At 56.0% G+C, this 12,477-nt stretch overlaps 1 protein-coding gene across 1 annotated transcript; it reads left to right on the forward strand.

Annotated features, from left to right (window-relative positions):
* Positions 1-2,005: 2,005 nt before the first annotated feature.
* VOLCADRAFT_98374 (uncharacterized protein) lies at positions 2,006-12,374 on the forward strand (the record flags this gene model as incomplete). The annotated part of the gene is made up of 13 exons (XM_002957236.1): positions 2,006-2,238; positions 2,717-2,918; positions 3,402-3,551; positions 3,923-3,960; positions 4,622-4,803; positions 6,813-7,058; positions 7,519-7,589; positions 8,083-8,164; positions 9,561-9,697; positions 10,063-10,149; positions 10,823-10,885; positions 11,491-11,675; positions 12,212-12,374. The coding sequence occupies 13 exons, from the start codon at positions 2,006-2,008 to the stop codon at positions 12,372-12,374; spliced, it is 1,839 nt and encodes a 612-aa protein (XP_002957282.1).
* Between the last annotated feature and the right edge of the window lie 103 nt (positions 12,375-12,477).

Consider the following 12,477-nt stretch of genomic DNA (forward strand, 5'->3'; position numbering starts at 1 on the left):
GTAGCAGGCCCCATCGGCAAGCAGGACGGCGCCAAGAAGATCAGGCCCATGCCGCTGTGTACCGGGGTTGCAGGACCCAGGTTTCCACCGGTGCTGGCGGTGTCACTCAACGCACATGTTGCCGTACTGAACCTCTCTGTACGGCAACCTTTGCCGGAGCAGGTGTGCCTGTATGTGAGAGGGTCTGTGTTTTGGGGCCAGGGTGGTGGTGGTATAAGCAGGGTGATGGCCTGCACTTTGATGGAGAGGCCTCCTTGCTCCCAAGATTGTTCCTAAATAAACATTTTCAGTGTGCACCAAAAGGGTGTGACTTTATAGGTTGGGTCGTATATTAGGAGTGGATGGGATTTGGATTTGTACTACTCATCGCCTCCCTCCCCTCTCTTCTCCTCCCATTTTCTTATCCTTTCTCCTCCTCCTCGTGCTCCCATCCCCAGCTCCTGGAGGAGATGAAATCAGGTCTGTGGGACCTGCAGCACGTGATTAAGCTGGCCGATACCTTCCCGGGTCTGGCGGTGGTACCCATGGTGACCGGAAACACGCTGCTGCACGAGTACGTGTGTGAGGGCGGGCCGGGACCCTGGGCGGGCGAGGAAGTGCGCGGCTAGTCAACCTGGGAAACCCGGGATAGGGGGACAGGGTAGGGGGACGGGATGGGAATCAGCTGGCAGAGAACAGGCAGTGATTTTTTTTCATTTAGGGCGGGTCTCAATTTATTCCAACCTAAGTAACAAAGTTGCTAGGGTCGCCGTAATTTATTCCGTAAGTGGGGGCCGGTGGGGGGCCCCCCCCCAGACCCCCCCCGATAAGTTACAACTCCCCTCATAGACCAAGAGGCACGCACTGAGTTTTCGTTCATGTGCTCTGGCCCTTGCGGATGCGCTGTGTCTGAGCCCGCTTGGCACTGCGAGCGGTCGGGTTGGGCGCCTGAAATGCATCGCCGGCCTCGCCGCACTCACTGTCGTTGTTGTCGAGCTGATTGGGTGACAGCTTGCGCTTAAGCTGATTACACCCGCCATGGAAGGCAGGGGTAATGGCGCCCGTGTCATCGGTCGCCGCTGGCAGCAACACCATTGCGGATGCATTAGCGACAACAGCACCGCCGTCCCAAACGCCTTTATCAGGAAAATTTTCAGGCTTATCTTGCTGTTTTGGTGTTTGTTCGATGTTCGAGTCGTTGCCTTTTGCGTGTTTGGCTATGTGAGGACCGGTCATACATTCTGCTATGCCGCGTTGACTCACGGGCTTGACCTACTTACGGCCCGTCATATCTATTATATGATTGATAATACTAAGTTCTGCACACTACGGAGCAATCTGGCAGCAATCGACGTTTTTGGCTGGAGGAATGAAAATGTACGGATCGACCTCAATTCATTCCGTTTTTCCAAAGGCCAATTCCTTTTAAGGAATATATTACTTAAAAACTAGGGGGGCGGCATTTTAAAGCCGAAAAGGGGCTCGGCCCCGGTGCAGCCACTTGACTCCGTTTAATTCGCAGGGCAGTCCGTACGGCATAGGAAGCAAGCACAAGAACGCCGCCATGTTTGGAGTAAACACTTGTTATTGTAATTCTCAAACAGTAAAGGTCGGCAGACTTGCTATGGCGGCGTAGACCAGCATAGACCTGTCTGGATCGTCGCAAGCATAATCATTATTGAGGGAGAACAGTTAGCCTTCTCGTGATGCGGCAATCCGTAGAATGACATACACACAAAGCGCCTTGAACTGTCAGCCAGCAGACCGAAGGGCCGTCTGGCTGGCAGTTCAAGGCGCGCAAAAGTGCCCGTGCTTCATGGACCAATTGTTGTCCGCTCCCAGCCAGAACGCATTCGGGGATCGTTCCAATTGCACACTTTGAAGTCTGAATGCAGCGGCAAAGCTGATGGTGTGTTGTAAAGGCACACTTCGTTTGAACTTGGATTGAATGAATGAAGAAGAGAATAAGAAGGACAACAATCAAACAGGCACGACATGCTAGGAGGGAGGTGCTTAGAGCGTTGCCATGGGTCAACAACAGCCCCGCCCTCCTCCGCGCCCTCTGCTGGGGGCCCGGCCGCGGCCGCGGCGGATCGGCTGGTCAGGGGCCGCCGCCGCCGGCGGGGACGCGGGCGGCAAGGCGGCCGGCGGATGGGCAACGGCCCGACCTGGGCGGCCCCGCCCTCCTCCGCCAAACTCGGAGCCATGGAAAGCTATCTTTGTCGCGCTCCGATTTATCTGGAATTTCTCCTTTGGCAGGTGGATGTAGCATAGATATAGCTTCTACATTCAATCTTTTGCGGAGCGAGATATGTAACTTTATGTCAAACTCGGAGCCATGGAAAGCTATCTTCGCGCTCCGATTTATCTGGAATGTCTCTTTGGCACTTCAATATAGAATGGATATAGCAATCCAACGCTATTTTCTGCGGGGCGAGATATGTAAGCCACTGACTGACTGACTGACTGACAGCAGTGAACCCGGGGGGCTCGGCCCCCCGAATGGCGCTTCGCGCCCGGGCCTCGCCCAAAAAACACTGAGAACAGGTGGTTGGGTAGAGGACGGCATGAGTGTGTGTTGCAGACAGATCTGGGTCTTGAGGAGATGGACAAATGATGGAGGATGGCGTCAATGGCCTGTCAACGAAGGGCCCCCGTGCTGGGCCGTTGCGTCAGCAGACCCAAAATGCTAATAACACTATTCACACACTATATACATACATACATACCTCTGCAGGGCGGCACGGGAGGGGCAGGTGGAGTTCCTCCGTGTGCTGCTGAGCCACGGTGCGGCCATTACCTCCGCACCGCTACCCGCCAACGCCGCGGGTAAGACCCCCCTGGACCTGGCTCTGGATTTCCGCAACCTCCAGTGTGTGGAGCTGCTGCTGGCCAACGAGGTGTCCAGACCGCCACCGCTGAGGCTAGCTGTGATGAAGGTATAAGAGGGGGGGAAGGGAAGGGAGAGGAGTCTGGCGGGAAAATAATCATGAAAATATTTACGGGGAAAGGGGGGAGGGAGGGGAGGAGATGGCACAGGGGAGGCAAGGGGAGCAAGCTGTGTGTCCCTTGCACTGAAGGGAAGCACTGGGCGTGAAACGAAAAGGTGTGCCTGCGCCGCTGTGCTACCTACATGCCGGTAAAGTCTGCTGTACAACTCTTCCTGCCTCACTAGTCTGTGTTGGCTCGTCGACCCTGTCAGCCCCCGTCGACCCGGTCAGCCCCGGAAGACTCCCTGCACCCCTGAGTGAATGAGGGAACTGCTGTGGCGTGCTATCATGACTATCATGGGACCCATGCAACTCGTCGTTACGCGTAGCTATGACCCACGGGTCACCCCTTGAAGGACGCACGGGTCGTTAGCTTGACGAGGACCCACGGATTTGCTCACAGTGGCCCATGGGTCGTTCATGCATACACAGGCCTGGTCTCGTCTGGCTGCGGACATGCCGTCCGTGCTGGTCAAGTTCCTGCAGGCGTTGGGGTTTGAGGAGCTGACGGACGCGGTGGGCAGCAGCACAGTCATGGTGTCGGTGCAGGAGGGCACCCACCTCATCACGTGCGGGTCGCAGGTGCGTGTGCTGGGGTGAGGTGGTGGGAAGGGAAGCGGTGTTAATGGTAGCGGCGTGAAGAGGTGCGAGAGGCCGTGGTAGTGGTGGTGGAGTGAAGGTGGTGAGCAAACCCTAAACCCTAAGCAACAGAACTCGGTTGTGTGGTGGAGACGGGGGGGCGCCATCGGAGGGAGGTATGGGTGCGACATGTAAGGATGCACATCTAAAACCTCTTAGGGCACTCGAACCATCATCTTGTGTTTGAGACGGTGCAGCATGGTGGAAGTGGCAGCGTTGAGTGGAAGTGGGGGACATGGCATGGTACGACAAGTAATACGACACATGATACGATAATACGACACGCCCACGTGTTCCATTCTTATTCTGCTCAGGACTACGCGGTGAATCAGGAGCTGTGGGCGGATATGAGGTGGGAGGATCCGTGGTGGGGGAAACTGTGGAAGAGCCGCAGCCTGCTGCATTTACTGTTGCAGTATTACCTGATGTCAACGGCCAAGCATCTCATACGGTGGGTGGCAGTGTGTTTGACGGAGCTGGTTGGGGGGGAAGGTCTTGTCGGAGCAGGTGCACTGTTGTTGTATTAGGGAGGGGGATGGAGTGGTGGAACTCCCGGCACACAGCAGTGCTGGTACCTCGCCGTGTCCCCTGACAGACGTCCATGGCCCCCCCCTGGCTTGTACGGAGACACCCGCACTTGCGTGCGGAACTTGTAACTTGTAACTAGACTTTCCCCATGCTCCTCTCGTCTTTCCTCACCTCGTCCACAACACCGTTCTATCCACATCTGAACCCGCTCGCTGCTGCCTTCCCGCTGCCCCGCTCCTCCTGCCACATGACGTGAACGTGGTACGGCATGGTACGGCACGCACATCATGACCTGGCCTATGCTATCTGGGAATCGATTGCAATCGAATCACGTGACATGATAACGACATCACGTGTGATGTTGTACGATGTGCGATGTGGTGCCTGTGTGTGGCTGTGTGCGGCTGTGCGGGCGTGCATGTATATGTATGGCCGTCACTGCCACCGTCACCGCCACCATCAACGTCACTGCCGCCGCCATGCAGCCGCAAGCCCCCATCGGAGATGAGGCTTCCTGTTTACATGTGTGGACTGCCGTATGTGGCGCTTACGACTCGCTCCGTGAAGAAGTCGCCGCTGGGTGTGCTGATGCTCAACAACGTCAATGACGCCTTCACCACCGATATTGTGTTTGCAATGCTCACTTACAAGTGGGACACTTACGCAGGTGTGAGGTGGTGGCTGGGTGCGGGTGGTGGGGGTGGGGGTCGGGGCTGGTCGGAGAATGGAACTCAATGAGGGGGCGGGTGAGGAAACCAATGATATACTCGGTCTGGTATTGATCTCGACACGAGTGCTGTGATAGCGTCCTTAGTGAGTCCTAGGTGAGGTGAGGTGAGGTGGGCACGCGATGCAGGACACCGAGCATGGGACAAGGCGGACAGAGCAGCAGTCCTCCTCTGCAGGCGGAATGAGGGGGCAGCGGTGAATTCCCGGCGAATCCCGCTGACTGCTTCTATGTATATATGTATGTATATATGTATGTATGTATGTACGACGTTGATTACACTGTGGGCTGAAAAGCCGGGGGCCCAGGGCCGAAACACAGCGCGGGGGGCGGATGCACACAGCCAGTTAGTCTCGTGCACTCTGCCCCCGGGTCAGGCAGCACTGGAAACAACGGCCGGTACACACCAGCGCTCCCCTCCGGGGGGTGGCACTCCAGATATACGGGTACTATGCCCGTTGGTCTTCTAACACAAACGAAGTCGCAACCCTGGGGCCCTTCCTACGGACAGAAAGCACCGAACACCTCAGAAAATTTGCACCCAGGATCTGGGCGACTGGGAGCCCGACGAGTCATCCCGGGCTGGGGAGGTCACCAAGCTCCAAAATCCTCACACAGAAAGAGCGCACAGAGCTCACACCACAAGACGCCAATCAGCCTCCTGAGACTACTACCCAACCCCGCCTCTCCCTCCCTGGGCTAGTCCAGGGGAGATAGCACCCGTCGGGGGGATAACACCACACAAGCCCACACCCTATGTATGTATGTTGTTACAGGGTGGTTAACTTCGCCAGCGGCCCCCTTTCCCGGGGCAGTCCCTGCACTCCCCTGCTGCTAGAGGGGCACCCTAATCCGTCACCCCATCCGACTTCAGAATGTATTTGTTGGGTTCGGCAACTCACCACCAGCATCCAACCAAGTCTAGCGGATCAATGGCGCATCAACTTAGTTCCTGGTCAGCTCGCAAGTTGATATTATCACGTCCTACACCGTCCATATGATGGGGGGCCACCTCCCATTTCAACACTCCTCAAACACCCGAGGAGCCGGCAGGCGGATCAATCTAGTGGATCAACGGCGCCTCAACTTAGCTCCTGGTCAGCTCGCAAGTTGATATTACCATGTCCTATACCGTCTATAAGATGGGGGGCCATCTCCCATTTCAATACCTCACACACCCGAGAGGTCGGCAGGCGAATTTGAACCCGGACACGCCGGGAGCAGAAGTCAGGCCTTAACCTCTGCCAGCCGCGTGCCTATGTATGTATGACTTGGATTACACTGTGGGCCGCGAGAGCCGGGGGCCGGAGCCGAAACACAGCGCAAGGGTCGGGAGCACACAGCACAAGTCGGTTAGTCTTGTGTGCTCCCGACCCCGACTCAGACTGCCAACACACTCCACAGCCACTCCGCAGCCCCTCCATCCTGGGATGGCGCTGCAGTGAAAACACCACGAAGGGCTCACAGGTCCCGTTAGAGCGAGTCCACAGGTCTCCGCTAGGGCAAAGGCAAAGGCTCTCTGAAACAACCCCCCAAAACACAACCAACGACAAAGGGATCCCAAGGAAAAAAACAAAAAAGGATGAGACGGTTAGGGCAGCCCAGGCAGGGGAGGGCTCCTGTATGTATGTATGTATGTATGGCTACTGATGTAGCATTCACTACGTTTGGAGGCGCTGCACCAGGCTGGTGCTCCGCATGCATGCTGGTCATTTACGGGTGCGCGGCTGAATGGGAACAGCACAGCTGCGGCCGTGGCCGTGGCCGTCATGGCGCGGGTGAAGCTACCGGGAAGAAGTGGGGTGGGGGGTTAGGACTGGGAACATGGGGATGGCCGCCGCGTCTTCAAAGCCGCCAAAACCCAACTTCTTCCTATTCCTGTTATGGTGCCGTTGTCTCTCAACTCTCGCTTTGTCACCTTCCGTACAACATTCCGTACAATCACGCAGGCCGCATCTACCGGCGGCAAGCTCTGTTGTACGGCAGCTTTATGGTGCTGTACATCACCGCCACCACGCTGGGTGTGGAGTGGAGCAAAGGGGTTAGCAGAGAGGAGATGTACGGGTACGGTACGACTCGTACACGTGTGGCGGTACGGATTCTTCTGGAGGGTTGCGTCTTGCTGCTTAATGCGTGGTACCTGTGGGAGGAGATTGTCCAGATCTCCAGACACGGCCCGGTGCAGTACTTCACAGGTGTGTCTGTACATTCCCCGTGTTTGTCTGCATGTATGTACGTCTCCCTGTACTTGCACAAAAGGTTTGCATGTATGCATGTTTGTCAGTGTTCTCTTCGTCGACCCTAAGGCCCAGACATCTGGATGTCCACGCTCACCCACCTGTTATCCGGGATCAATCGCCTTTGTGGCTTGCTCCGCATGTGTGCGCCACGTGTGTTTCAATAAACTGAGCGGCGGGAAGGAAGTGGGGAGCAGGAAGTGGCAGCCGGAGATGGCAACTTTACCGAAGCTGTGGGGGGGGGCAGTCTGTCTTTGTCCATGCCTTTCATGAGCCTACTCTACCCTACCCATTCGAGAGCCCACACCCAAGCCTAGGCTCTCCAAGGGCAACAGCTGCACCCCCGGCGGGGTGGGGATAGAGGGCCTGGCACTGTGTTTTGTTGTTTTCCTGACACTTCGGCACTTCATCGTCGCAGGTCATAACTCTGCTTGGAACTGGGTGGAGCTGCTGTCGTGCTTGATGGTCAAGTTGGTGGTGGTGCTGCAGGTGTGGGTGGGCGGGGGAGGAAAAGCAACTGATACCCAGACTAATAAGCAACTGATATGCAGCAAAGGGGAAGGAGGCTGATGGGTGGGAAGAGGAGGGTTCAGCGGGCCGAACCGCATTCCGCTGCCGTGCACATCATCCCCGTGTGCGGGGAACCTCCAGCCAAGTGTCCAAAGTACTGCTACTAGCATTGGTCTATTTGAACTTCATTCAATCAATCTTGTCGGGAAGCGGGTGAAGCCGTTGCTGCTGTGCTCGCTAGTACTGCTAGTGCTTCTGGTGCTAGTGCTGCTAATTCAAGTGCTGCTAATGCAACTGCTGCTAATGCAACTGCTGCTACTGCTCCCTTTCCCCCCACCTCCTCCTCCTCCTCCACGTTCCCTGGCTTCTTGGAGGTCGGCAGTAGGGCCCCCCCGCTGTGTCCCTTGCGTGGTTCTGCTCCTCCTGCAAATCTTTCCCCACTTCCCCCCCGGTGGCGACATTCGCCCATCAGGTTATCGGGCTGGAAGAGGCTCGGTGGGTGATGTCCGCCTGCACCATCCTTCTCGGCACCCGACTGCTCAAAGTGGCATCAGGTCAGTGGGGGGGGGAGGGATGGCGGTATCTTGCGTGTGTATGTCTGTTACATCACGACTTCAGAAAAGCACCGATCGGCGGATGCAGATCCCGCGATGTGCCCTCCAGGATCTCCAGAACCTTATCAGATATGTCCTATGTAACCTTCACAGCTTGCTGCTGTACAGTTGCATTCGAGGTGCCAATAGGATAGAGCAAAGGCGGAAACGGGCCTGCAAAGCTAAGACTTCTACAACTGCAACTTGGATGCGGTATGTACGTATATGTACGTATGTAGTATGTATTTATGTATGTGTGACTTAGATTACACTGTAGGCCGCGAGAGCCGAGGGCCGAAGCCGAAACACAGCACAAGGGTCGGGAGCACACAGCACAAGTCGGTTAGTCTTGTGTACTCCCGACCCCGACTCAGACTGCCAACACTCTACGCAGCCACTCCTCAGCCCCTCCATCCGGCGATGGCGCTGCAGTGACAACACCACGAAGGGCTCTCAGGTCCCGCTAGAGCGAGTCCACAAGTTTCAGCTAGGGCAAAGTCAAAGGCTTTCTGAAACAACCCCCCAAAACACCACCAACGAAAACGGGATACTAAGGGAAAAAACAAACAAACAAAAATTCGGTTAGGGCAGTCCCGGCAGGGGATGGCTCCTGATATACCTAACAGGCCAACAAAAAACCTCCCAGAGAGAAAGGCTAAGAGAGCTCGACACCACAAGACGTCTTGCAACCACCTTCAAACAACTGACCTCCACTACCTGTCCCTTCCTGGGCTGGTCCAGGGGAGAAGTAGCCATATAAAGAAAAGGGACCACGCACAAGCCCGATCACCATTGCAGGGGCCCGGGATAGACTGGCGAAACCACAAAAGCGATAGCGTATGTATGTAGATGTGTGAAACAGGGGGGTGTATCTTAGCCCGTGGCAGCTACCCTGCGAAACCCTCCCTGCCTTCCCCGGTATTTCGGGGCACCCTCATCCAGTCACCCTAGTCACCTTCTCCATGCATCGCTCAGGTTCCGCACCCACCACCAGCATCCAACGGAATCTGCCGGGTCAACAGCGGCCCAACTCCGTTCCTGGTCGGCTCGCAGGTTAACGTTATTCCAGGTCACCACCGTCCATTAACTAGGGGCGCAATGCCTTCCACCATCGGAAGGACGTTGAACCTACTGGGTCTCGATCCCGGGATCTCCCGGGGGCAATGGTCGCGCCTTACCAGTGGTGCCAAACCCTTGTATAAGTATGCATGCATGAATGCAAGCATAAAAACCGCATACTACACATCATACTTGCAGTCTTAGCTTTGCAGGCCCGCATGCATGCATGCATGTAAGTCCATGTATGTATGTATGTATGTATGTATGTCCATCCTCGTGCGCTCCTTCCCATTGACAGGGTACGAAGGCACGGGTATCTACTTACAGATCATCATTCGCATCATCGCCGACCTGCGCCATTACCTCCTCATCGTGCTGGTGACACTCCTCACGTACGCGCTGGCGTTCCGACACATCATGGTGTACTACGATCAGGTAGGTACGACATAGACTTCATGCCGTACTTGGACCCCCGGCATGTGTGCGGAACTTCTAATTTTAGCACAGCCCAATTTTGCGCCCTGCGTGTGTTGAAAGACCTCGTTGTGATGGCGGTGTCGATAGTAGATGTAAGTGCCCAGCGGCCCCAGCGGTACCTTGGGGGTCCTGTCTCTGCGGCATCACGGCGGTTCCGAGCCGTTAATGGCCCCCCCCTCGACCCAACCCTCTTCCACAGCTCCACGCCTCCCGCTCCCAGCCTGTACATGACCCACTTGTCGTCTTCCTTTCCCTCCTCTTCCTTTCCCTCCTCTTCCATTCCTTTCCCTTAACCTCCTCTTCCTTTGTTAACTATCTATCAGATTGACAATGACGCGGGCATCTCCTCCGAGTTCACCAGGAGCTTCGACGGCTTCCCCAAGAGCCTGCTGTCGGTCTACTACTTCATGGTGGGTGAGGGTGGGCGGTAGGGTGGTAGTGGGTGGGAGGGTGGTAGTGGGTGGGAGGGTGGTAGTGGGTGGGTGGGCCTCCTATTGCTCCTTGACAGGGGACAGGTGGGGGTGCATGCGACGCGGTGGCTGGGGAGGCGGCGTGGTAAGGTTTCCGGACTTAGGGCCGAAGAGGGCGGGTGGGAAGGGCAGGGCCAAGGTATATATATGTATCGCAAGGTAGGTCCTTAGAAACGAGGCAAGGGAGGTCCAGGCCGGTGGGAATCGGTGAAAGAGAAAAGGACTCGTGAGTTGAGAAGTTAGAAATCTAGTTGAGTATACTATTTAGAAATTAGATGGTCTGTTTGGGTGCATTAGATGTTTGAATTTGAGTGGATTAAGAGTACAGAGCGGCAAATAAGGAATATATGAAACATGCGAAAAGAAAAACAAGCGTTAAGCAAAGCGTTAGGCGTGTTTCAGTGCCACTTGCCCCATGGGTCCAAGCGCCCCCCAGCAGCTCCTCGCAGATGATAGCCAGTACACGCGTCTGCTTCCCAAAATAATCAGCAAAATACTATATACGGTTCAGGGAACATAATCACCCTAAGTTTCACAAAGATTGGTGAAGAACCTGAGAAGTAGCTAAATCCTGAGATCCGCCGTTGTCTGCACCCTCCACCCATTTCCTCAGACCGGTGGCGGCTTCCCAACCGACGTGGACGGAGAGCCCAAATACCTCGTCTGGTACCTCCACGTGAGTTAGTTAGTTAGTTGATCTGCAGGTTAGATGACAGTTGTGAAGGTGGCGCGAGCTGTGGCGACGAATTGAGAGCGGGAATGGTTGGCTATGTATTTGGGGTGGGGTTGGGGATGTTGGCGGTAGTGGGGGTGGTGGGGGGTGGAGGGGAGTGAAGGGGGTGCTGCTGTCGGGCAGCTACCGGCCTAAGCAGGCAGGGGGGTGACAGCCCGAGGTGGGGAAAGTGGGCGGGGAGGAAAGTCTCTGGAATAGGGGGCATGTCCTCGCGTGTGTACCGGATGTGCTGTACCGGATGTAGGTGCTTACCGGAGTCATGCTGTACATGCAGTGCGTGTACAATTGTGTTCCTTTTCCGGCTGTTATCCGCGTGTGCATCTAACTGTGTGCATATATGCGTGTAGCCTATTAACTGCACCCTCGCTGTCTCCTCTCCTCTCTCCTCCTTCCCATCTACACACTCTCTCCTCTCAACCCCAAACCTCCACCTCTGTCTCTTCTCTCTTTTCTCTCTCCTCTCCACGTAAACCTGTGTGGCGGTGTTCCGTTTCACGCCAATGCACCCGTACGAACCCGTACACACCCGCACACACCCGTACACGCAGGCCATGCTGATCAGTTTCTCCTTCATGGTATCTATCATTCTGCTCAACCTGCTCATCGCGGTCATGTCGGACACCTACATGGAGGTCAAACAGCACGCCAAGAGCGAGTGGATGCTTCTAAAGGCGAGGCTGGTGCTGGAGATTGACTCCAATATGCCAGATTCCTTCTTCACGGATAGGCGCAGGTGAGAAAGGAGGAGGAGGCTGGATAGGGAAAGGGGGGAAAGGGAGGGTGGATTAGGGAGAGGGTGAAGGGATGGGGCGAGGGAGGAAGAGGCCAGGCAGGACTGAAGGATGACGAAATCCACATGGCAGACACTTTGCTGGGTGGACGAATGGGCGTATGCTTGGTTGTATGCGTGTTTCTCACGCAGCCGGCGGGAACCCGTGGGAAGAAACCCCTGTTGCCGAACACATATCCTGATGGGCTTTTTGAGCTGCAACGAGGGACACGGTGATGCCCCCCTTAATATCTTAACCCCTTTCCCCCCTTCCTCCCCAGTATGTCTGTATGTCTATTTCCTGCGCAGACCTCCTTCCCGCAGACCGCTGCTGCCCCCCTTCCACCCCACACCCACACTATCTGCGATATCCTTTCCTTAGCCGTTACCCCCCTCTTCCCGGCACTGCTCCCCTCCTCCCCTCCTCCCCCTTTTCCTCCTTTAATCCCCACGCCACCCTCCCTCCCGCACCCCTCTTGGCTGCTGCTACGCATGCTCAGGTCCGCGCCCCGCTGGCTACATGTGGTGAACACCAAGCACACCTCCGCTTCCCCGCTGGACACCATTCGGGGCACTGTGGGTGGCCAGGCGAGTAACGGCTGCTGCACCAACCAACCAACGGCTAATGACCAAATAACCATCAATAACGAACCAGCTGACTAGCCACGCGCGCCGCACGAAGGATGTAGCTGCCGGGGGGAAGAGAGGTCGAGCTTCACAACACGGGGTTCAGATTGCATATTGCGATTTAAAGTTCCGGGCGCAT

Source organism: Volvox carteri (assembly GCF_000143455.1).
Source record: "Volvox carteri f. nagariensis unplaced genomic scaffold VOLCAscaffold_71, whole genome shotgun sequence".
Taxonomy (NCBI): Eukaryota; Viridiplantae; Chlorophyta; class Chlorophyceae; order Chlamydomonadales; family Volvocaceae; genus Volvox; species Volvox carteri.